The 25,216-nt window shown below is 39.1% G+C and overlaps 1 protein-coding gene across 1 annotated transcript; it reads right to left on the bottom strand.

Moving 5' to 3' along the window:
- Window positions 1-1,688: 1,688 nt before the first annotated feature.
- Window positions 1,689-10,780, bottom strand: SLC10A2 (solute carrier family 10 member 2). The gene is made up of 6 exons (XM_032202451.1): window positions 10,359-10,780; window positions 7,124-7,242; window positions 5,831-5,919; window positions 3,662-3,837; window positions 2,918-3,075; window positions 1,689-1,822 (listed from the first exon to the last, which is right to left on the bottom strand). The coding sequence occupies exons 1-6, from the start codon at window positions 10,778-10,780 to the stop codon at window positions 1,689-1,691; spliced, it is 1,098 nt and encodes a 365-aa protein (XP_032058342.1).
- Window positions 10,781-25,216: the final 14,436 nt, after the last annotated feature.

The raw sequence follows: 25,216 nt of genomic DNA, 5'->3' as shown, positions 1-25,216 counted from the left end.
CTTTTTACTACAGATGTCACAAATAGCAGCTTATCCTTTCCTCAGTGAACATGGTGTTTCACATTTATAATTCCATAAAGTCTCCATAGTAGACTTCACTCCACCTTTCTGTTTATTCTTTATTCTCTGAAACATAACATACCTAGTTATGTGCTAGCTCCCGCTAGGTGTTGAACTCCTCCTTGGAGGTATGACCATTCTGAACTCCCCCTGAATGCAAAGCAGCTTCAAGCCTCTCAGAACTCAGGAATATTTCAAGGCCCTTTCCACCACATATGGTATATAAAAATAATTTATCCTTTGTTTAATATTGGGCACATTTCTGCAGCAGTGGAAAGCTACACGTCTGGAACTTAAATTCCACAATTTCAGTTGTGTTTGTAGAAAACTTGCCACTTTAACTCACAACACCTCAGAAGGTCCACTTGAATATGACAAAGAGTTGTATAGTTTCCATGTGTTGATAGTTGGCTCACTCTTGAAGTTTTTGGTCAGCCAAATTCTCACTTATTTCATCTGAAGTTCTCTGGATGTTTTCTTTGCATAAGAGCTACAGGACTAATGTTACTGAATGTATCCACAAAAAATTACAGCTGAAAAAATTTACTGTGCTAGTTTTCTTAAAGTTATGCTAACTTTCTCCACACACTTAGGACAGTTTTCCATACATGCTCTTGAGTTTTCAGAGACAAATAATGTATATTTCCATCCAATTATTTCTGTCTGTGTTTTATATAATTAAAATAATACAGTCATTAACTACATCAGTGTCTTAATGTCATGGACACATGGTAACCTCAAACTTACTGAGTTCATAAAATCACAGAAATATGACTGTCTGCAAGCACTGTTATCTTGTCTCTACAGTGGTGAATGTACTCCTGGATGAATCAGGGACAATTTTATTCCACTTTCAAATGCCTCTCTTTCTGTGCAGAAGCTGTTCATTTCTTAAATTTCCCCAAACTCAGCCTTTATACACAGCTGTCACTGAAACTGCTCTAGGCTTGTGCCCTAAGCTTTGTCTCTCTGTTCATGTTTCCAATACCTAATAGACTCAGACTGAAGATGCAAAGCTGTTGCTTTATATTAATTCATGCAAGAAAAATGGAGTTGTAAGGTACCTTGCGTTGTTAAACTTATAGCATTAGAATAAATTAACACTTCAAGCAATTAGTACAGTGCAATGACTTTAGTGTGCCCAGACTGACCTAAATGAAACTTTATTTCATTACTGGCTTGTTTCAATTTCATGGTTGATTCATGTTCAGTGAAATTCCAATAGCCTCATCGAATCTCCCACATCAACTCCTGTTGCTGCTCAGACACTTTTGCAAGATTTCTCTTTGTTTGGTAGAGGGGCTGAGAGTAGTAAGGCTTTTTTTTTTTTTTTTTTTTTTAGCAATAGACCACCTTTATTCTGCCTTTCTTTACATAAACCATAATAAAACATTAAATATTTTAGGAAATTAGCTTCCAAAATAGATTGTACAATTGTGGCAGAAACCATGTTCAAAATCAAAGCAGAAATCTTTCATAAGTTAATCATTTTAAAGTCTCACTGTACAATATCAATAGAACTCCTTCTTTTGCTAAATATTTCCCTAAAGCAACAGCATTTGAAAAGAAGTTTAAGTAAACCATGTATCTTATATCTTTTCAGTTGATGGGAACAGAGAGATGATTGCCTATTTTGTTTCATCTGATACGAAACCTCCATTTGCTTTAGCATGTGATGAAATTGATTTTGAATCATCTTTTTCTTCTGTTTTCTCAACATCTGTGTTTGGTTTGACATGGTATCTTCTGTAAACACGGTAGCCTGGGAATTGGTATATATTTAATATTAAATAAGGGTATAACAATGACCTGAAAAATACTCTAGTAGCATGTAGACATACAAAATTTTCCCACCTTATATTGCTAAAATTTTCAAACGCTTCAAGATAGAGTTTCTTTAAAGACAGATTTAATTATTGTATGTCAAGAGCAGTCATCACTAAAAAAGTATGCTTAGGAAATAACAAGGAAAATGTTTTAAACTACGCTTTTGATGCTTGACTGCTTTCTGTTCCTACTGCATGTAATAACTTTTAAAGTACTGTCTGTCTCTCTTGGGAAGCCTTTGGGCAATTGGCTGGGTCTGTGGGACTGATTCTTACTTTTACATGAATCCTGTTTGGCAGAAGCTGAGACAAAGTGGGGCAAAGAAGTTTGTCCTCATGCCATTGCCAGCTACAGAGGCACTAGCTGGGGGTATACCTCTCAGGTTGTGTCCCTGGGGCAGTGCTCTTGATGCCTGGTAAGACAGCTGGTTTGAGAGTGGAAGCTAAATATTCACAGCTGGTTTTAGGTGGGAGCAACAGGAGCAAAGTCCTGGCCCTCAATAGGCTGTAGCAGTGCAACACATATGAAGTGCATGTGGGAGAAAAAAGGGGCCTTTACTTCTAATGGAAGATTTTTTTTCCTCCTATTAGCTGTGAAGCTAATGCCTATGCTCTTAACCCCTGATAGAAGGGTGAGTTTGTGCATGCATTTGGAGATGGTCCTGGTGTGCAGCTGTAAGCCCAGGCACACTGGAATGGTAGAGGGTTCTAATGGAAGACACATTTGCCCTTCTTCATCAAATGGTAAAAACAATCCTGTGCTCAAGGTGTTCTTATTCTGGTTGTAGGTAATGGAGATCCCTCCCTTGTGCTGAAAAACAAGGGGTTTTCCAGATCTTAAACTGATCCTTACGTTTTCCAGTACATGGCTCAGCACAGTGGTGATGTTCAGTAGCCATTTGGGTCATTATAAAGTTTATTGTTTACCATTTCATTATTTTCCTCTCTCAGCTGTCTATTCTTGTTTTCTCTGTATCCATTAAAAATGAGACAGGTGACAATAATAATAATAGAAAATATCTATACTTTACCTGCTAAAAATATTAGTGCAAACAACAGTTGGAAAATGCTGTAGATGAGTGGGAATGTAAACATCAATTCAAGTTGTTCAGGACTGAAGGAGAGCTGTACTATCGTTGAACATAATTGAGTGTTTTGCATGCCTGTTTCCAGAGACACTGTACGACATCTAAAGGGAATAATACAAAGACAGTCATGAAATAACAGCCTGTGTGTCTCTATGTTTTATTAAGAACCTGGAAAAAGAAGGAACCACACAGTAACAGGTAAGTGAGAAATTGGTATCCTTCAGCTCACAAATCATACAGCTTTTACTACTAGAACACATACAATTTATGGCAGTTCAGAAATTGCAGAGGACTGTTATCCCCCTTCAAGCCATGTATGTCATATTCAGTAATACTTATTATCACCCTCTTCTGCAATTATGTTCTAAATTGTGGGTTGTTGATTCTTCATGTGAAGTTTTACCACAGCCCCAACCCTTTTGTTAGTTAGGTCTCTTTTGTCCAACTCATTTGAAGTGCAGGACATGGGCACATATGGGAATGACATATTGGGGGAAATAGTAGTCAGAATCCATATTTTAAAATGTTCATGCACATTAATAGTTTTATTTACAAAAAGGTTGGTGAGTAAGTGACCCTGTAGCAGAGCTACCATTTAGGAAGTATTCTCAGAATTGATTATTCATTAAAAAAGAACTGCCTTCACAGAAATAAGACTATAGGACTATGTCACAGAGAAATCTATACCTGTTCCAAGACAGACCAGCAACGCGGGCCAGAAAGAATCCCAGAGAATAGCCAGCTGCTGGAAATATGGTACCAATGATCCATAATTTAGGTGAGATAATCCAGGAGCCTTTATAGAGTATTCCCCCAACGACAGCAGTGAGCACGATAAGGATTGCTCCCACTATGGAACCAACCTACGAGGAGAAAGAAGAATTGTGTGAATAAAAGACGTCTTATCACACATAAAACTGACATACTTTTACATTTACTGACATAATTCATGTTAGGCACATTATATAGGTGCTGTTTTCCCCAAAATGGAGTTGTACAATGCACTTGAATGTGTGACTACAGATACAGATCAAAGCACAGCTATTATAGGTATCCATAACATATATCTGTAAAACTAATCTTGAAGCTTTGGCTATAGTTGTGCATAAAACTCAACATTAAAAACAATCTCACATGTGCGACGTGAAGAAGGTTAGACCTTTCCCAGAGTTATTGGGAAACCATCAGCTTAATAACTAGTATAATGCACTTTTCCTCCCCACTTCCTGAGCAGTCACACTTTCTGGCATTGTGTCGTGTTTGCTAACTAGATGCCAGGTTGTTAGTGCTAGGAAATTATTTGCCAAGCAGAGTAAATCTTTAATGTGGCTGAAAATATTGTGTTTGAAAACTGGCTGTGAGATCATGTGTTTCTACGTAGACATAGTCAATGAGTTGATCTTATTTGCTGTAACTGAATATACTGAGATCCTCGCTGCTTGCTAAAGAAAGGAATAACTCACTCTCTTCTCAGTATCTAAGTTAAATGTCTTCCTTTGTGGCATATGTTGCAAGAGATCTCACCAGCAGATTTCTGTGGTTAAGCTTAGGAGAAATCCTTTTCTCAGATAAAATGTGTATTCTCAGTGAACTGACTTCATCTGTGTCTGGCTGAAGTCTGTTTAAGGGCACTGAGTGAGCAAGTACTTTTGTTTGACTGAGCTATTAACCACATGCACCTAGGAAAAAGAAACATGGCCTGGCCACAACAAGCTTTTCTGTTTCACTTGGCAAACTGTCTTTGTGCTCTTATCTCAATTTCTCACCATCTGTACCTTCATCTGACAGCTATGGCTCAATCCTCACTTGATGTTTCAGTATCCTACATCAAGTGAACTGGCAATGAACTCTACTGTGAGTTGCTCACACACTAATTATGAACGAGGATGAAATGGTGGTTTGCTGAAAGAGCACCTTCTCATGAGCATTCAAGTCCATGTTTTTCTCTTAACTGACTATAAAGGATAGTTTTGAAACCAGCACTTAATAGTATCCATGTTCATAAGTAAGCTGTGAATGCAAGATAATATTTCAAATAAATTAATTGGACTTAAAAGGACCTTATTTGTGTTCTATATTTTTTGAACTGATAGCTCAGGTAGAATAATCAGTTGCCAGGTTAGTTTTGCTTAAGAAAATATATTTATTAACTAAGGGTGGTCAGTGAAGGCCAAGGGTACTCAGCACGTCTAAGAATCACTTTGAACTTAGCAGGGCAATGGTCAGGATGATTAATTTTCTATTAACAGTAAAGGTAAATAAGTTATTATGAGTATTATTTTGGTGGGAATTGTTTTTGCCAAAACACAGTTTTGATGCTTCTGAAACTATCTTGCAAATAGAGTTGAATTTTGTAAATAGTTTTGTTAGATTTCTTAGCTGTTGGCACATTTTCAACGTATATATATATATATGCATATTTAAATTGACTTCACACTCAAAATTGCCAAAAATGATACACTGGTTTAAAAGTAGAAATATTTTTGTATGATCCAGAATGTTTTCATTTTTTTTTTATTATTTTGCAGGAAAAAGAATCCATTTGACCTGAATGATTTTCCTTCCAATTTTCAGTTTACATTATAAACTGAACTCAATTACTAACATAGTTCTAGCCAAAGACAAAAGCAGGCTCTTTAGATGATGATAACTTCTAATAATGTATGCAACTCATGCACATTTTTGCAGGGGGAAAGCAATATTTTTCCACAGCATCTCATTTGTTTTCTGCTGAAAACTTCAATGCTCTTATAAAGTCAGACACTAATACTATGAATAGCAATGTGCTGCTTCAGTGGTGCCACTGATTCCATAATTTGTCTATAATTACCAATGCTTCAGCCTTATATATCCTACCTTAAGTATGATTTTTGCTTTCGTAGGCCATCTGTGGTTAACATACACTCCTACTGAAACAGGAATTACAAGAGCTACCAGTGAAAGTCCTGTAAAAAAAAAAAAAAAAAAAAAAAGAAAAAAGATAAGTCATCATATCATGCAGAAGTTCATGAGGGGAGAACAGGCACCACGTAGAGGGGCTGAGATTATGGAGCAAGCCTGGGGAAGATGTTTCTGGTATGCACACCCCAGCACATGAACGCTCTCCCCACACCTGCCTGCTTTTCTATAGAGTCTGTTATCTTTGGCAACCTGTTGAAGTAATTGCCATTCTGCTGAGCTACATGCTCATTCACCTGAATCAAAAAGGCAGACAGAAATTTGAGTGTGCTAATCACCACTATCCTGTGATGAGTAGCTATATTAAATGTTCATTTTGTCTGCAGGTGTTTCGCTACTGTACCATATCAACAACCAGTTTAGAGCTTCTTTTGTTTTGGCCTTCCCTCTTTGGTATGTTTTTTTTTTTTTGAAAGCACAAGCAATATACATGCTGTTTTTTTTTTTTTTTTTTTTTTTTTTTTTTTTTTTTTTTGTTTTGTTTTTGTTTTTTAAGGACAATGGGAAATTAAATTGAAGAATATGAAAGTGACTCTGCTGGCTTTTTAAGATTACCACAACATGGAACAGAACTTGATAAGCACCAGGGCCACAGTTCTGTGAAGCAGTGGAGCATGTATTTCTAAATACTTTGACTACTTTCTCTTTGTAGCTAGATGAGATTTTTGACAGGAAGTCAAATGAAGCCACTCCTGGTGGTGTAGATTGCAGCTTTTCAATGAGACTCAGCAGTTTTAATCACTTGCTTAATTATCCACATGTGCTTAAGTACTTTGCCAGATTATGGCCTCAGCATTTAGCACTTCGCAGGATTGTGTCTTAAAGCTGTTACAAATGCTTTCATCCAGGGAAAGAAGTTATTTCTGTATGAATTATTCTATATTCTTATCCCAGTACTACAGAGATTTCCAAACCATTTAAAAAGAAAAGCATGTGCAACCTTGTGAAAAATATCTGTACCATATTCATAATAACTTAAAGTCTTTGTTCCACAGAGCTGTGGATGACTTGAAATGATCTAGGTACATAATTCTCACTGAAGTCATTGGAAAGTTGGAAAATAAATATTTTTTTAAAAATCTGGGGTAATTTCTTTGTGACTCTGCAGGATGGTGCAGATGTAAAGGGGGTTGTTACTAGAAGGAGGGTAAAGGAGAGTCAGAAGGTAAAGTGCTGGTTCACTTGGCTCACCAATGCTGTTGTAGGGGAGTACAATTGCATCAGAATCAGTCCACATCTTGGTATAAACAAAGAGACAGAGTGGCATCATCCCCATTGCAAGCAATGTGGAGCAAGTTGTCATGCTGATGCTGCAAAGAAATTGGTTAAAGTGATAGTTTGTCTCATGACAGAATGTACTTCTTTCATTATCTTATTATGATTTAACAGCTTATGAAAGGATAGGCAAGAGATACTGCTGGCTATGTGGCTATGGTCAATTTATCGATATATCAAGTAAGAAAAAAAAGCTAAATGGAAGGAATGGCTTCTGCTAAAAAAAAAAAAAAAAAAAAAAGGAAGGAAAAAATCCATAAATATCAACATGTTCTGCAGACACAGAACAATAAGTTTCAGTGCAAATGAGGCAGTCAGGCTGGCAGCCATCAGGAAGGTCTGTTCGCAAGTCTGTCTGCATGGTGACTGTTCCACTGGCTTCTGAGAGGGTGTCAAGCTGGGTCAGATGCTGCTTTCCATTTTATCAATAGTTCTAGAGTATTTTAGAATTTCACTCCAAAGCCAGCAACATAAAGCAAACAAACAAAAAAGATTCTTCATCTAGTAAGTGCAATGTAATAAAATTCCCTTTTCTGGCTTGTTTTGCCCCAGGCCAAAGAGTAGGTGCTGAGAATTACTCTACGAAGCTGAGTATGAACACTGTTTCTTCTTCGGCTTGTGCAAGACATTTCTGTTTTAAAACACAAAGCCTTGAATCCATTGGGCATAATATACCTTGTAGAAAAATGTGCATTCAACTAGAAGAATTAAGGAGGAAAAAGCAAGACAGCTAAAACGGGAGAAAACTGTCAGATTCTGAGTAGCATAGATAAAAGGATGCCTACAAATCACTCTCCTATGAGGTAAAAAAAGTGAGAGAGGTTTACTTAGGAGATTTTGGAAACTTGCTTATGAGCCTCACTTCTGATTGCTCTTTGGTGTAGCTTGCCCTCAGAAAAGGAGCTACAGATCATGTCCCACAAACTGGGAACATCCAGAGAAATCTGGAAGAATTCATACAGAAACCACAGAAATATCTGTGTTAGTTTTGTTTTCTGTCTCTGTTTCTCTGCTGTCGGATGTAACTTGGTAGACACCTCTGGCAAGGGAGTTCTTACACACAAAGAGGAAAGATCTATGGGCTACAATTAAGATTAGATAAAGCTCCAAATGGATAAAAGAGCTCAAGTTTACTGTGACGGCACATATTCCTACAGTTGCTATATCTACATCCTTTTCCAAAGACAGCCTAACTCCAGCCCCTGTGCTTGCAGCAGCTCTCATGGGAGCTGTGAAGGAGAGAAAATGGTGATTCAAAGTGGTCATTCTTGTGAAATACCAAGAGATGTCAAAAACAAGTGTCCTTATGGGAAGTTTTAGAGGACATCATCTGGGTCTGAGCAACTAAGAAAGGTATAAAACCTCACACTTTACTTCCCTGTGATTCACTATATGAATAGTAGAAAATTAATCCTGCTCTAACTTGTGGTATAATTGCACTGAAGTTTTGAAGTTTTGAAGCAGGACAGTAGACAATGGTGATGGCTTGTTATGTATAAACATAAAATATCAGTTAAAAGCAAAACTTCATCTGATGTGATGGGCAGGCTTTCTATAATGTGCTGGCTCCAGAAACCAGTCAAGCTACTTTTACTGTTCTATCAAGAACTGAAGATACTCGCATTGCTCTCTCTGCTGTACCTCCTGTTTCCTCTGTCCTTGAATTACTGTCACAAAGGTCCTTATCAAAAGCCCTTGAAATCTTAAGGTAAAGGTCTTTACCTGAAGAATAATCTTTAGTAAGTATTTTCAATTTACCTTATCCTCTGCCACTGTCACAGGATATAAATTCTACTCATATTTATAGAATCATCAGTTTGGATTCTGACTATATAAACCTGAGAAAGCACAGTTTAGTTCAGTGTATTCTTCCAATGAAAGATTAGGACAGAATTTAAGACTTGTGTTGGATGTCTTTCCATCTGAGGTTTCTAAGACTTTCATTTATAGAAATAAAGTGTCTAATATAGGTTTTTCCTCCACAGTGAGGAAGCTGGTGATTAGCAGAGCTGACTTCATACATAATTTGAAAGCAGGTATTACATTAACACCTGTATGTGACAGAAAAGTTCACTGTTTTCAAATGATGGAAAAAATGTCTTATTAAAGCCACAAATATTAAAATACTTAGTCAATTTGCCCTAGCTCCACAACTTTCTTCCTTCTATTATTTTTTCCATTTCTAGTTCAGACTGGCATATGATAAATTGAATGAATGCCCCAATTTATGTTACTCTGTGGGAAATAGAGAAATGATCCTGTTTATTTTAGAGCAGAGTAATCAGGATATGAAAAGAAAAACGATGGCTTATTTTTAAAAACTATAAGAGTTAATGAACCCCCCATGGAATTTGCATCAAGAGTAGGTTTGACTTCTGCAGTGTGTTTGATATCCAAGACCACGCCAGGTGCCCTACATATCTGTTTATGAGTTCAGAGCATCTGAACTCATAAAGCACTGAGACCAACACACTTAGCCACAAAGGAGCTTTTTCATAGCACCCAGTGTGGAGGACTTTGTTGGTCAGTAGCTTGTAGCATGTAAAATTTTCTCTGTTTGAAGACTTTGCAGAAGGTGCCAGGAGCAGATAGAATTACCGCAAGTGATTTTCATTTGTACTAGCTTCCAAGGAGAAAAACTGTGCCCATCTATTCATTGTGCAGAACACAAACGGAGGGAAAATATTTTTCTGCAGGTCGTTTCTTTCAAGAAACATTATTTGAAAGAAACGATTGCATAGCTGCTCTTTTGTACACAGGACTCAAGTTCTAAAATTCACTGTTATTTTTTTCTACTGCCCAAGATCTTGGAGAAACAAAATCACAAATATATGCTAACTTGGATAGAGAGTTTATGATCCTAGTATTTTAGAGGTCTTTCTCAATGCTATTTTCTTCAGGATCTGAGGATTTACAATAGACAATTTCTAATATACACAATTCTATTATGGTGTCTTCCTAACAAATGCTCAAGAACTAAGGATAATTCTAGTCTGCTTGTATTTACTACTATTATACTAACTAAGCATCTCTACAAGAAGGAAGCTGCACTATACATGGACCAAGACAAGAAAAAAACAGAGAGACCTTTTCAATACAAAGCTTACAATATAAAAAGATATATGAATATTTAGATAACAGCTGCTCTTACCTTAGGTCCATGTCACCATCCACCCAGTAAGCGATGATATTGGAGGCTGTGCCTCCTGGACAGCATCCCATGATTAGCACCACGACAGCTTGAATAGGAAGCACGTTAAAGGCTAGTGACAGCAAGAAAGCTGTGAGAGGCATAATTCCAAACTGACAGAGGAAACCCACAAAAATACCCCAGGGCCTTTTTATGTGGTTCCAGAATTTTTTAATATCCACATTGCAACCCATGGAGAACATCACCAAAGCCAGCATGATCGTCAGAACAGTACTTAAAATTACACTCAAAGTATGGTTAAAATCATCTTCTGGTAACACACAGGATGTACCACTGCAAATAGTAGCATTTGCCGGACAATCCGTGAAGTTTTTTGTCAAAGACCTAGCATTAAGTTGCTGGGAAAGCAAGAAAGTCTGCATTTTGAAATGCAGAATGGCTCAGTACATCCAAGGAAAACTTTTAAGCCTGTGTAAATGGTTGTTTGTTAGCAACTCCTTTTAAATGCTCCAGGAAGCAATAAAGTGCAATAAATACTTAGACACTTACTATTCTTTAAGGGTTTGGCATGGTGCTGATTCATATAGTTATAAAAGTTGCACTTGCTCTGTATGGTGGTTTTAATCATTTATTCTCATGATAATGAGAAATCCCACAGCAAGAGAATAGCTGTGTTAATATTTAAGGGTGGAAGGGAGGCTTGTGGAATAGCTGAGCACACAACATGAGAATCACAGAAGGGAGAGAAAGTTTAGACTTCATCCTTTGAATTTCTTGCATGCCTTTGGGATAGCTGCTCATGCGTGCACTATCACTGGCATTACAAGGGGCTGTGGGGCTGAAAGGAGCAACTGATACACAAGAAAGCATAAGTAGAGGGCCTGAGCGAGGAAAAATTACTTGCCTTCTCAAGGCTGAACAGGGCTGCATTTTAGGAGACCCTCAGAGCTTCTCTGCAACCTCAGGAGCAAAGACAAAGGCCCCAGTCCTGCTCAGAGAGTGCTGCAGGCAGAAATGTGAAGTAGCATATCTTGCTATATGCTGCATCGTTCAGGTACAAGGGTCCACTGAGAATCACGGACTCGCTTTGCATGGGGTGTGACCCATATTTGATTGCATTTCTGGTATAATAGAAGCTAAGACAAGTGAGCAGTGATAACTCAACCATAGGACTTCATGTGTGTTTCTGTCACTTTTGACTTCTAATTGCAACTTTCTGGTAATCTTTGTAATTCCTTTTCAGCTTCCATGTAGTCCCTAAAATGGTCAAAATCCATGGCCTTGCAGTTTCCTGTGATACAGTCTGCTAAAATGTTGCCTGTATTTTTGGCTTTGGCATGGGCAGCATGGCTGCAACCTGACATCTTCATGTCCCTTTAGGCTGGGCACCCGGTGACTGGGCTTTTGTGCCTCACCCTGCCCCTGGCCATTTCCACCCCTGTGCTGAGCCTGTCATTGAGGGAAAGGGAGGAGAGGGGAAGCAGAAGGGTGGGCTTTCAGGTGGCATAGGCGGCATTTGTCGGGGCAGTGAGGAGATTTATGATCCTCCTGATGCCTTCTGCCAGGTGTAGCTGGCACTGTCCCGCCTTGCTCCAGTTTGTGCTGGAAACGTCAGGTGTCAAGAGGGAGAACATGAGGAGGTGAAGAGTGTGAGGAGAAAGTATTTGTGTTTGCTGAGCTGGACATGGGGAGTGAGGCAGTGGGGCTGGCATGCTACTTTGGAGCCCATTGTAGCCAGCTCTGTCCCAGCTGAAGAAGACCATGTCTCATTTGGTGCAGGACTGCATTTAGGATCCGCACCTGCTGCAAAGGAGTAGGTCACCCTTTTTGCCTATTTTGGAAGAAAGTCTGGAGGTCATATTTCTTGTGCCTGATTTTGGTGTGCCTCATGGCTCCTCATCATCTCTATGGCTCGTATTTATGCAGGATGACAGCCTGAGCCAGGGCAGCTTCCCTGTGACTAGATAAGTGTGCCCATGTGAACCTCACAAGGTTCAAAAAGTCAAAGTGTAAGGTGCTGCACCTGAGTTGGGGCAACCTCAGACATGAGTACAGGCTGGGAGAAGAACTCATTGAGACCAGCCCTGCAGAGAAGGACTTGGGGGTTCTGGTGGATGAAAAGCACAATACAAGCCAGCAGTGTGTGCTTGCAGCCCAGAAGGCCAACTGCATTCGGGGCTGCACCAACAGAGGCGAGGCCAGCAGGGCAAGGGTGGGGATTGTCACCCTCTGCTCTGCTCTTGTGAGGCCCCACTTGGAGTCCTGCTTACAGGTCTGGGGCCCCCAGCAGAAGAAGATGTGGGACTGTTAGAGCAGGTCCAAAGGAGGGCCACAAAGGTGATCAAGGGGCTGGAGCACCTCTCCTATGGAGAAAGGCTGAGAGACCTGGTGATGTTCAGCCTGGAGAAGAGAAGGCTCTGGGGAGACCTCATTGCAGTCTTTCAGTACTTAAAGGGCTCTTATAAAAAAGAGGGTAAAGGACTCTTTACTTGGGTAGATAATGATAGGACAAGGGAAAATGTTCTTAACTAAAAGAGGATAGATTTAGATTAGAGGGTAGGAAGAAATTCTTTACTGTAAGGGTAGTAAGGCACTGGAACAGGTTGCCAAGAGAAGTTGTGGAGGTCCCATCCCTGGAGGTACTCAATACCAGGCTGGACAAAGCTTTGGACAACCTGATCTGGTGGGTGGCATCCCTGCCTATGGCAAGGGGTTGGAACTAGGTAATCTTTAAGGTCCCTTCTAACCTGAGCCATTCTCTCATTCTATGACCCCTTTCAGGCATGACAGCTCCAGGACAGACCCTAGCCATGCTGTGCAGCCTTGTTTGCTTTTTTTATATGTTGGACCAGAGGAACTTCACAGTCTCTTCAGTGTATTTGCCTCCTGCTGTGTCCCCCTTCTCCTGCCTTGATTCACGTGTTTTCTGATATACACTCCTATGTAGAAAAACATAATCTGATATATAGGAAAACATCATAAGTCAATAAACACTTAAGTATCTTTATTGTTGTGGCAGTTTGTCCTTGTCTGACTGCTAGTTGTGCACCCAGCTGCTCTCCCATTCTACTTCCTCAGCAGGATAGGAGAAGAAAATAGAAAGGAAGAGCTCATGGGCCTAGATAAGGGCAGTGAGATCTCACCAGTTACCATCACAAACAACACAGACTCAGCACCGGGCAGATTAATTCTTTCTCACTTAACAACAGAGTAAGAAACAAACTAAAAACACATTCTTCCTCCCCCTCCCTGATCTTCCCAGGTTCAACTTCACTCTTGACTCATCTACTTTCTACCCTGCTCTACAGAAATGGGGAAGGGGGAATGGGGGCTGCAGTCAGTCCCCTTCATCTCTTCAAGAACTGCTCCCACACAGCTCCAAACCATGGGGTCCATCCATCCCCCAGGAGCAAACTGCTTCAGCACGGGTCCCCCATGGGCGGCAGCTCCCCCTAGACCCCCTGCTCCTGCATGGGCTCCTCTCCACGGGCTGCAGCTCCGGCCCGGGGTCTGCTCCTGCGGGGGCTCTCCATGGGCCCCAGCCTCCTCCAGGCCACATCCACCTGCTCCACCGGGGGCTCCTCCACCCATGGGGGGGCTGCAGCGTGGAGATCTGCTTCATGTGGGACCCATGGGCTGTAGGGGGGCAGCCTGCTCCACCAGGGGCCTCTCCACAGGCTGCCGGGGAACTGCTGCTCAACGCCTGGAGCACCTCGTGCTGCACTGACCTTGGGGGCTGCAGGGCTGCTTCTCACTCCTTACTCTCCCAGCTGCTATTGTGCAGGAGTTCTTTCCCTTTCTCACCTCTGCTCTCCCAGAGGCCCACCCAGTGTTGCTCCTTGGCTCAGCTCTGGCCAGCGGCGTTTCCCTTTGGAGCTGGCTGGAGTTGGCTCTGGTCTGACATGGGGCAGCTGCTGGACTCTGCTCAGAGGTCACCCTTGTAACCCCCCTGCTACCAAAACCTTGCCATGTAAAACCAAAACAGTTGTGCTTGTCACCCTAAACAGTGGATGCTGTGTGTTTATTCGTGTATTAAATATCACAATAACACTGTGCAATTAATATGCTGTACGAGCAAAGAAAGGCACTAGAAGATCTAGGTGACTTCTTAATTCTTCATGACAAAACAAAAACAGCAACAGCAACAATAACAAAACACTAGAAAACTGTGATAATGTACTGTTCTTACTGTTCTTCTGACTATATAGCATGCTATATAGCAGTCTTGTGGTTCCTAAAGCCTATGATATCATTGATCTTTTTGTTGCGCAAAGGTTGTTGGGAATGCTTTCAAGAGAAGAACTTTTGTGCCTCTTTATCTGTATCCAGCCTTTGGGGAAGAACTAGCTTCAAATGTACATCTCAGACTAAAATCAAATCTGAAATGTAAAGTGCAGTTGGTGAACCCCAAATATCTTTAGTTTTCTGTACAGAAATATTTTTTCACTAGAGTAATATGCTAAGCTGTAATTATCTTCAACAAGCAAGACTCCCACTGAAACCCTCGGCATTTTTTACCTATGCAAAATGATAGGCATTGCTTTTTTTTTTTTTTTTTTTTTTTTTTTTTTTTTTTTTGACTTTTAACTGTGAAACATCAAGGAGGGAGCATTAGAAAGGATTTCCCAGCATGCCCACATGGCACCTGTTTCTTTAAATGTGGACCAGCTAAGACCAGCTAAATGGCTATATCTCCTAAGTCACTGCTGGGTGCCTGATGGGATAATGTCAGAGTAGCTGTATCCTCCTAGGCAGCTGGCATGTTCTGCCCTGTGATTAGTACCACATCTGTGCGACTATGATATGTCTAATAGGACAACAAGCAAAATAATAGGGAGTAGCTGAAAGAAAGAGAAGGCTCCAAGAGCTCAGTTAGGCAGAAAACTTATTCTTCTTATTGCACTTGCTTACAAACAGAATATTTTAGGAACTTTTAATTTTTTTAATCCAAGTCTTTTAAAGGGCTAGTTAGCTTTTAAAAATACAGCTGTATTAACATATTCCTGTAAGACCTTCATCGGAGTCTGGATTTGCACTTGAATTTGCTTTTTGTTGAAACTAAACTTTGAGTAGACGACCATCTTGAAATTTCCAAAAAGCCTCAAGGCCAAGGGTAACTTTCCTAGGCATGTATTTATTTATTTATTTATTTATTTTGAGCTGAGCAGGGGTGCGTGATGCCGCCCTCAGAAACAACACAGAGTAGGTGCCCTAGCTGTTGGTTTCTAGCCTCTGCTGAGAGATACAAGAAACCAGCTCTGACTTTGGAGTTAGATTTCTGGGCATGGGGTGGAGGGGGAGACCTTCCTGCTCAGGCTTGAGACCAGTGGAGGGCAGAAGGACTACTCATCTGCATGGACTTGTGCATCTGTAGGTTGTATAAACTTAATCGATACTGACAGGTAGATTTACCTTTGTCTTTAATCCTATATTATAAAAGGCATGGTTTGAAATCACTACTTCATCATTTTCTTATATAAAATCTTAGATCACAAAAAAGTCCTCTCTGGAAACAGAACTGAGCCCTTCTGAACTCAGCTTATTTTTAGGCTGACTGCTGATTTAGCACAGATGCTAATATTTATTTTAAAAATTCCTCATGTGTTGTTAAGGTATTAAAATAATTTCAACAAACCGAAACATGTACAGACACAGTTAAAAACTTTATATGTTGTAGGGGGTGTACTATTATCTAGTAGGTGGCTGGCTGTTTTAGGAGTGCTGGATTTCAAACATTCCTCTAGTTTGTTTTTTTTACTTCTGAGATTTAGTCCACATTTAGTCAAGTGAGAGAAAATAGATCAACAAAAGCAAATTTGACTGCTCCCTGCAAGTTTCCTGTTTCACCAGAGAAAGCAACATTTCAGCTATGGCCATCAGATATACCGAGGAGTACAGTTTCTGCTTTACTGTCTGTTTTCTACCTAAGTTCTGGTACTTAGCTGGTAAAATGGACTATGTACTAATTGGTGAACCCACCTGGCATCTTTCGCCTGTTACTGTTGCACATGTTATTCCACGTGTTTTTAAGAATTTGTAACTGATGTCCAGGGAAGAAAGTGTCAGTGAGTGTGATGGCATTTCAGTGATGATTAACATCCCTGGTCTGACTGTAGACTATCCACCAACATGCCACAGAAATGAAAACAATCAATACTTAAGCAGTGAAGTACCAGCCCAAATGTATGTTTGTGACCTAAAACTACTGATTACTTTATTTAGAATTGTCTTCTTGAATTTTGTGGTGGGTTCGTGAGGCTGCCAGCTTGTGTGAGTTACTTTAGCAGCACTTCAGCAAACAAATCTAGGCAGATGAAACCTGTATGGATCTGTCCCTCTGCTGACAATTGCATAATTGATTTATCCATTAACTCAAGCAGTTATAAAATATGAATAGCAGTAAGTGCATAGTAAGCCCTACACTGGGAGAGAGACAATTTAGCAGTTTGTCTTTTATGGCTGTCTGGTGCTTATTTCTGTGATATTTCTCTTAATGAGACTTATGAATCTTTCCTGTCTGCTTAATTCAGTTTCTGAGATGCTTCTTAGTATATTTATGCCTTAGTTAGAAGAATCTTTTATTTCAGACAATTAATTTCTAAAGTCAATTACCTGCTTCTTAACAGCATCTTAGAAAGAGACACAGCAGTTATACTTAGTATCAGTGATTTTGCTTATACCTTTAAACTTTAGAATAAATATAGATGGAGTGTTTCTTTTTTGTCCATTTGTTTGGAAAAGTGCTACTGCATAACTGGAAGTTTACAGGGGGTATTAAGGAAAGGAAATCTTTATGAGATGGCAAGAGAAAATTATTGACATTAAAATGTATCTAGCTAGGATAGCTTCCCCAGGAATACTGAAAAGTAACTGTAAATTTGTCTTACTGAGCAACTTTGCATTTAAACTTTTGCATTTCAGCATTGGTTGCATACATCTGCATTCTGCCTGCCTGTTACATTCTTGAGCTGAGTCTGGAATGACACATTTGGGGCAGGGGCTCACTTGCACTTGGTTGTTAATGAACTCAGCTGGGAAAACAACCTGATGTGTAATGGATTTGGATTACAGGCAAATTTATGTAGCTGGTGTACTTGTTTTGAGAGATGCATGTTATGTCCGTGGGTGAGCAACCTGCATACGTTAAATTGTTTGAGGGATTGTTCTGCTATGATTTGACTACTGTGTATGCCAGGAGAACTATATAGTGCATTTGTGTTCTCTGACACATTTCAGCCTTGCCTATCTAAATTATGATAGAAAATGTAAACTTCTAGTGTACCTGTCTTCAGTAGCCAAATGTAAGCATTTTCAATGGAACAGAGCATCTCATCCCCAAAAGTGCACTGTCACTATGTAACTACAGGTAATAGCACGTGAATGCCTTAGACTTTAAAAGAACTTCTCCCTTTTTTGGTGTGTGTATGAGGGGAAATTTGCACTTCCATGCTGTCAGCAAGGGCTCTCTGCTCTGAGAAAAAATAACAGAAGTCTGCCAAAGTGAAAGTCAGCCTTTTGGCTGCTGAACTGCAAGGGTGACCTCTATCATTGATTAAAAGCTGAAAGATAGATAATTTCATACTAAATCAAAAAAATGAATTGTACTACCACCAATAAAAGTGTACCATTTTGAATGATTTTATTGGATTGGATTCCCTTAATAAAAGCATGACTTTCATGTTCCTCAGCAGGATTGACGTTCTTTGATGCCTAAAGAACTATGCAGTTCTTTAACAGAACTTTCAGTTCTGTTACCTATCCTCTCAATTCTTTAGTTTTACTTGGTATTGGTTAATTTGGGATAGCCAGCCAAAACCAAAATAGATTTTTAAATTCTAGATCTAACTTCTGATGGATTTTAAAGGCTGCAATATTAAAGAAAAATTAAGTTATAGGAATTTTTATTCTCTTGGGACTAAAATAAACTCTTCTAATTTCCATTAGAAGGAAATACAACTGATACTGTTTTGCAATTGTGTTAGTTTATGATATTTATTTTCTTCCTTTCAGAAGGAAAAGTGTCCTTTTTTTAATTATTATTATATTTTTAATTTTTTTGCTATTACAATCCCTTTTCCCATCATCATCTAAGCCTGGAATCTGGCTTTATCTTTCAATATCTATATATTTTTTGATAATTGGTAAATGAATTTGACCATTCTTCTTTGACCTAGATAGTAATAATGAGAAAATCATTAAATTGTTCTACCTGCTATTTTTGAGAGGTGAAGGTAGAGCACAGAAAGCATGTAATTAAAGCAGGAAAAGAAAAGAAAAGAAAAGAAAAGAAAAGAAAAGAAAAGAAAAGAAAAGAAAAGAAAAGAAAAGAAAAGAAAAGAAAAGAAGAGAAGAGAAGAGAAGAGAAAAGAAGAGAAGAGAAGAGAAAAGAAAAGAAAAGAAAAGAAAAGAAGAAAAGAAAAGAAAAGAAAAGAAAAGAAAAGAAAAGAAAAGAAAAGAAAAGAAAAGAAAAGAAAAGAAAAGAAAAGAAAAGAAAAGAAAAGAAAAGAAAAGAAAAGAAAAGAAAAGAAAGATAGTAGTTATGTAATAGCCATATATTCATTTACTTGTCAGTGGATAGGACACAGCTTATCTAGAAACTGATTCAGCACAATAAAAGCAGATCAGTAGGTCAAGGCACCTGGTGCTGAGGACTTTAAACTTTTCCTACATGTAATTTGGGTATTTTACTTCAGAATCAGGTTCCCTCATCTAATTGTACCTATCACATGCAACTTGAAACTTGAAGGATCACTCATGGGTTTGGATCTGTACATCCCTATTAAATATTGAAGCATATTTTGAGTGAATATGGACTGGGCCTTCTGGCTTACTTGTAACCTATTAAAAGAAACAAGTCTACACACATCAAAATTATTCTGAAAACCAAACTGACTTATACTGAATAGGAACAATTTGGGGATTTACTTCAAAACTGTTCCAATGCTCCAGGCCAAACCAATGAAATAGGTGTAGTCTTAGGGTATCTGCATCATCTGCCTTGGGCTGGCTGATGGACCATGGGCTGTGGGAGTTTTGTGTCTTGCAGGGTTGGTGACCAGATAGAATATTCTAGGGCACTGAAAATACCATTAGACATCCATGTTTAGGCAGCTGAATCCTGATCTGGACAGCTACAGAATTGTGAATCAAGACGAAGTGAATTGTGCCTTGATGTGCCTGAGGGTCTCCATGGTGATAAAAGCAAGTGTCTTATAATGAGACATTTGTTTTTAATAATGAGACTGTGAGGCAAAAAACAATAGGGTTGTTGAGAGCTAAGTTTTCTAGAGCACATACCTTAATCAACATAAGAAACATAGGATATTGAAGGGGAGAAATGTTATTGAGCAAGTTTCTGCTTTTAGTTTTCCCATTTAGAGTTGAATGAGAGAGGAAGGCCTTTGAGCTGGAATTGTTTCATGTAAGCACTGAGCTGCGCTGCTGGGAGTAAGAGAAAGAAATGAAGAAGAAGACATACAAAGGTCTCAGGAAAACCTGTTTGTGTGTTTGTTTTTAATTCGTACACAGCTGTTTTGCCTTGATTTAAGGCTTAATGAAAGTAAGCAGATACATCAAATGGGAAGGCTATACCCCTTTCTTAAAATTGGATTGTTCTCTCTCAATAAGGAAGAGAAAGCTGCTTAGTATCTGTGGTGGTTTTACCAGACCCAATACAGTATTTTTTTTTATTTATTATTATTATTATTTTTATTATTATTAATTTTAATTTTATTATTTATTCCTGATTTAGAGCAGGAATTTGAACTCAGGCCTTCCACAGAGCTTTTTGGGAGGTGCTGGACCCAGCCTGTCCTTAGAGGAACATCTTTACCTGTGCAGCTCAGTGGGAAGACCTGGGATACAAATAAGTCATCTCGCATGACTGTATCCTAATTACTAGCAATTTTTCTTTCATCCTGCAGCTTTATAGAAACTCCTAGGTCAGTTGGAAATGAATTTTCTGGTGAATATAAAAGAAATATCTCTTAATTAAAATTAGATCAATCTGTGGTAAAAGACATGTAAGATTTACCTAATGCTGATTCTAGGGCTTTTAGATTGCATATAATGAGGGGAATCAGATAACAGCAGTTTGTTACAAGGTCAAGATCCCATTTGTGCTGGATTCTTTGCAGAACCATAATAAGCACGACTCCCCACTATTTCTGACTTTTCTTCTAAAATTTCTCATCTTCCTGTGACAAATGAAAATGCCAACAATGCTGGAACAGAACTGAAGACAAATCAAAATGCAAAATGATATTCAACACATATATAAATGATATATGGAAAAGACAATTATTCTCCTGAAAAAAAAAACCATGAATTTTATGAATTATTCTCCTGAAAAAAAAAAAAAGAACAAACATGAAATTCTCCCAAAAAAAAAATCTAAAACTGTTGCTCTCTTCTCCTTGGGTAAAGCCTTTTTTAACTTTATGTCCATCGTCTTAGCTGAGTTTTAATTTGCATAGAACACCCGTTTCTATTACAATGCATAATATTGGTTGTGACTGCATTATTTTTCCAGGCCTTTAAGTTTTCATTTTTGAAAGGACTGATTTCAGTGATTTACTTGGCTGTTTGTTTTCAGGATATCTTTTATTACCAGGAGTCACAGTTTAAGAGTTCTTCGTTTTGGCTTAATATCTGCAAGTTTAAATATCACAGCATCATAGAATCATAGAATATCCTGAGTTGGAAGGGACCCACAAGGATCATCGAGTCCAACTCCTGGGTCCCCAAAGGACGGCCCAAAAAATCAGACCATGTGTCTGAAAGTGTTGACCAAACACTTCTTGAACTCTGGCATCTCGGTGCCATGACCACTTCCCTGGAGCCTGTTCCAGTGCCCGACCACCCTCTCAGTGAAGAACCTTTTCCTAACACCCAGCCTGAACTTCCCCTGTCCCAGCACCATGCTGTTCCCTCAGGTCCTGTCACTGTCCCCAGAGAGCAGAGCTCAGCGCCTGCCCCTCCGCTCCCCTCGTGAGGGAGCTGCAGGCCACCATGAACCCTCAGCCTGCTCTGCTCTGGGGTGAACAAACCAAGGGACCTCAGCTGCTCCCCATATGGTCCTCTGGACCCCTTACCATCTTTGTAGTCCTTCTTTGGATACTCTCTAACAGCTTTATAAATTTCTTATATTGTGGCACCCAAAACTGCACACAGTACTCAAGGTGAGGGTGCACCAGCACAGAGTAGAGTGCGACAGTTCCTTGCCTTGATCAGCTAGTGATGCTGTGCTTGATGCACCCCAGGGTACAGTTGGCCCTCCTGGCTGCCAAGGCTCACTGCTAGCTCATGTTCAGCTTGCTGTCAACCACAGCCCACAGATCCCTCTCTGCAGGGCTGATGTCCAGCATCTTGTCCCCCAGGCTGTATGTATAACCAGGGTTGCCCCTTCCCAGGTGCAGAATCTTGTTCTCAAGTGTACTTGCTCTTGTTAAACTTCATATTGTTGGTGATTGCCCAGTTCTTTGATTTATTCAGATCTCTCTGCAAGACTTCACCACCCTCAACAGCTCCACCCAATTCTGTATTTTCCATGAACTTGCTCAAAAAATGTTCAAGTCCTTCATCCAAATTGTTCATGAAAACATTGAAGAGGCCCTAGGGCCTCTAGTGACAGGTCATCAACCTGATGTAACCCTATTTACAAGAACCCTTTGGGCCCAACCCATCAGCCAATTGTTCAATATGATCTTAAAACTTTCAAGAATGCAACATGCAACTTTACCTGGGAGTTGGTGGATTCTCAACACTTTGGAAATTTGAGCCACCTGATTGGATATTGGAAATTTACTTTAGCAGCATGCTTCTGAAAATTCAGGCAGGTGGTTGTTTCTTTGAGGGAGTTAAACATATGGAGGATGTTGTTCCCTCAATATCATGTATATTAATGCTCATGTAGTTGCTAGGATTGGTACACAGCCTGTGTGATTATCGTGAGCTTGTGTAACCATGGACATAATTGTAGACTTATGCTTGGAGCTATACCACCTAGAACAAATGGTAATAATACAGTAATAACAACTTGATTAACATTTTGGACCTTCAGCTAGCCATTTGAATTCCTATTTGTGTGTCAATGCTGAAGATGCAAAAGCTTGACAATGTTGAACCTGTAGGCTTTGGGGCCTAGGAGAATCCATGCTTAAATGATTGGTGTCTTCATACAATGCCTATCAAAATGGGTGATCCCACAAAAACAATACAGTGAGGAGGGAGTATTCAGTCAAAATGCTGGGGGATAAGTCTGTGACCACCACTGGCTCCCCATCTGCTCTGCCTCCTGCAATATAAGGGCTGGAATAGGACCTGGATCCTGGGTCTTTTTTTCCTATGAGTCCTGTGTGCTCATTCTCCCACTCTGCCCTGTTGAACATTCAATTATTCTGCTCCAAGTGGGACTGTTTCAGCAGGAGGGCTGAGGAAGCACTTACTGGGAGCAGCCTGCTGGCTCTGCCCAGGGCACTTTGCAGGCAGCTTGCCTGGGAGCTTTCCCCTCAGGCAAAGACAGCAATTTTAATTCTGCTTTTCCCTTACAGCTTATGTGAATTTTTCAACCGCTGGGCCCTTTGGTGGTAGAAAAAAAGTGGAGATGCCATCCGCACTGTCTGCATCTTGCCTGTGCTTTACACATGTTGGTGATTTCGGTGGAGCTGGGACATAGCAGTAAATGACAGGAGCTCATCTGGAATCAAACTCCTGCAGTGGCAGCCTGTTTGTAGAGTACCCACAGCTCTCCTTGAAGCATGGGTGCTTGTTCACATTGGTATCTGTTTTGAAAATGTGTAATTTTAATCAATTCCATTTTATTTTATTTTATTTTATTTTATTTTATTTTATTTTATTTTATTTTATTTTATTTTATTTTATTTTATTTTATTTTATTTTATTTTATTTTATTTTCCCCCCAGCGCTTATTTCCATCAAAGTATAAACCGTGGCTTATTACTTTCATTTCTGACACAGTTGAATGTCTATTTGGAGTGTAATGTATCAAAAAAGTGGATTTATTCAATCCTTATAAGAAAAGGAATTTATATTTGAATATGCAAAAATGCTTATATGTAAAGCACTATATATATGCACTTCTAAATATAAATTATGTGTAGTGTGAATAAAGACTTAATAATCGTAGGCAGTATTAACTCTGAACGTTGAAAAGCCTTAAGGTCTTCTGTAGGTATTTCAGTAATATCTATTTGCTCTTCAAGAGGATTTTGTGATCACTCAAAAACCTGGTGACCTACAGTCATGTGGCATTTATTAGGAAGAAGAAAACTTGCTTTGTTTTGCAGGCATTAAAAAAAAAAAAAAAAAAAAAAAGACGTGTAATTTTTAACTGTGTTTTTTATGTTCCTAATGATGCTTGTGTTATTCGATACAGTCTATTTATTTATCCCTTTGCCCTTTATGCCTCTGTTTACAACTCTAAATGAGTGTTTTTCTACATACAGTCTTTCAGTTCAAAATGTTTGATACATTCTTGATATTTCTTAAGCATACCTTCAAGTGTTAACTGGAGGAACTTTCTTTGTTTTCTGATTCCTGGAAACTTAGGCTATGCTTTAGTGCTATTCTGCACTCTGCTTTGTGAAGTCTGGAAGTGATGTTAAAATGAAAATTGGGATGATAATGCATGGAAAAAAAATAATACTGGAACTTAAATGAAATTCAAGACTTGGTGACAAAAACAAACAAACAACAACAAACAAACAAACGAACAAAAACCCACAGTCATCTGTTGACTGTGTTATCTGTAAAAAACTTTTAAATGAGTTTTCAATAAAAGTGCATGGATACAAATCACTAATGTGGATATGACTTCTGCAACAGTCAGGAATACAAAATTGATGAGGGGGAGTCATTATAAAAAATGGGACAGCACCATATTAACTGTTGTATTAAAGTTTAAACATATTACGACTTTTTCAAAGCAGTTCATGTGGTGTTATGTCAAATAACAAAGTTAAAATCCAAAAATTTTTCATCTACATCTCTAAATGTGTGGGTTTAACTTTCTTCACCCTTTTTTAAACCAGTGTGACCTGGAGATATCTTGTAGTGGAAATAAAAATACTGAAAAAGGAAGACTTAAGAGTACAAGGCAGTTCCTTAGAGACTGAAGAAATAGCATTAGTGGACAAGCTAAAAAAAAAAAGCATCTCCAATTTAGACATGCAGCTTGGTGAAGTCAATTTACATTATAAAATATTTGTCAGAAGTACATATTTTTTTAAATAGGGGAAAAAAATGCTGGCAAAATCTCTATTTTTTAGGTCACCCAAGAATATAGTTAGGACAAAGAAACAATTAATTCAGATTTAGTGCCAACATCTGAACTAATTCCTCTACTCCTTTTTGAAGAAAAGCTGCCATTTCTGTAGCTTTTATGTGGAGGAACAGTCCTGTCAAGTGTCCATTTTATTATGTTGCATCTGCATTCCCTGGAGGAGATGTCCTGCCCCAGTCCCTCTGTGAGGACATGTGCTCAAGGCTAGGCACTGGTGACATTTTGAATTCCAGGCTGCAATGGCAATGGGAACCAGGCTGCACTCTTGAGCAGAATTGTAATGACAAAAACAAAGTAATGCAGCTCAAGACTTTTATTTAGTGTGGGCTGATCCGCATATACTTTCTGTTATCTATATTTTGACTTTGACAGATGATCTACACTGAACATGTTGGGCAGTTACACCTTTTTCTCTTTAACCTGCCTTACCTTACAAATTTTCTTAGGCAAATAACTCCTCCTTCTCGGATTTTAGTGCAAACTGAAAATACCCTTGTTAAAAATACCCTCATGTTGAGCTTTGCATCCACCAGTACCCCCAAGTCCTTCTCTGCAG

Source organism: Aythya fuligula, chromosome 1, assembly GCF_009819795.1.
Source record: "Aythya fuligula isolate bAytFul2 chromosome 1, bAytFul2.pri, whole genome shotgun sequence".
Lineage (NCBI taxonomy): Eukaryota > Metazoa > Chordata > Aves > Anseriformes > Anatidae > Aythya > Aythya fuligula.
The sequence above is the reverse complement of the archived record's forward strand: the minus strand, read 5'-3'. Positions and strand labels throughout refer to the sequence as shown.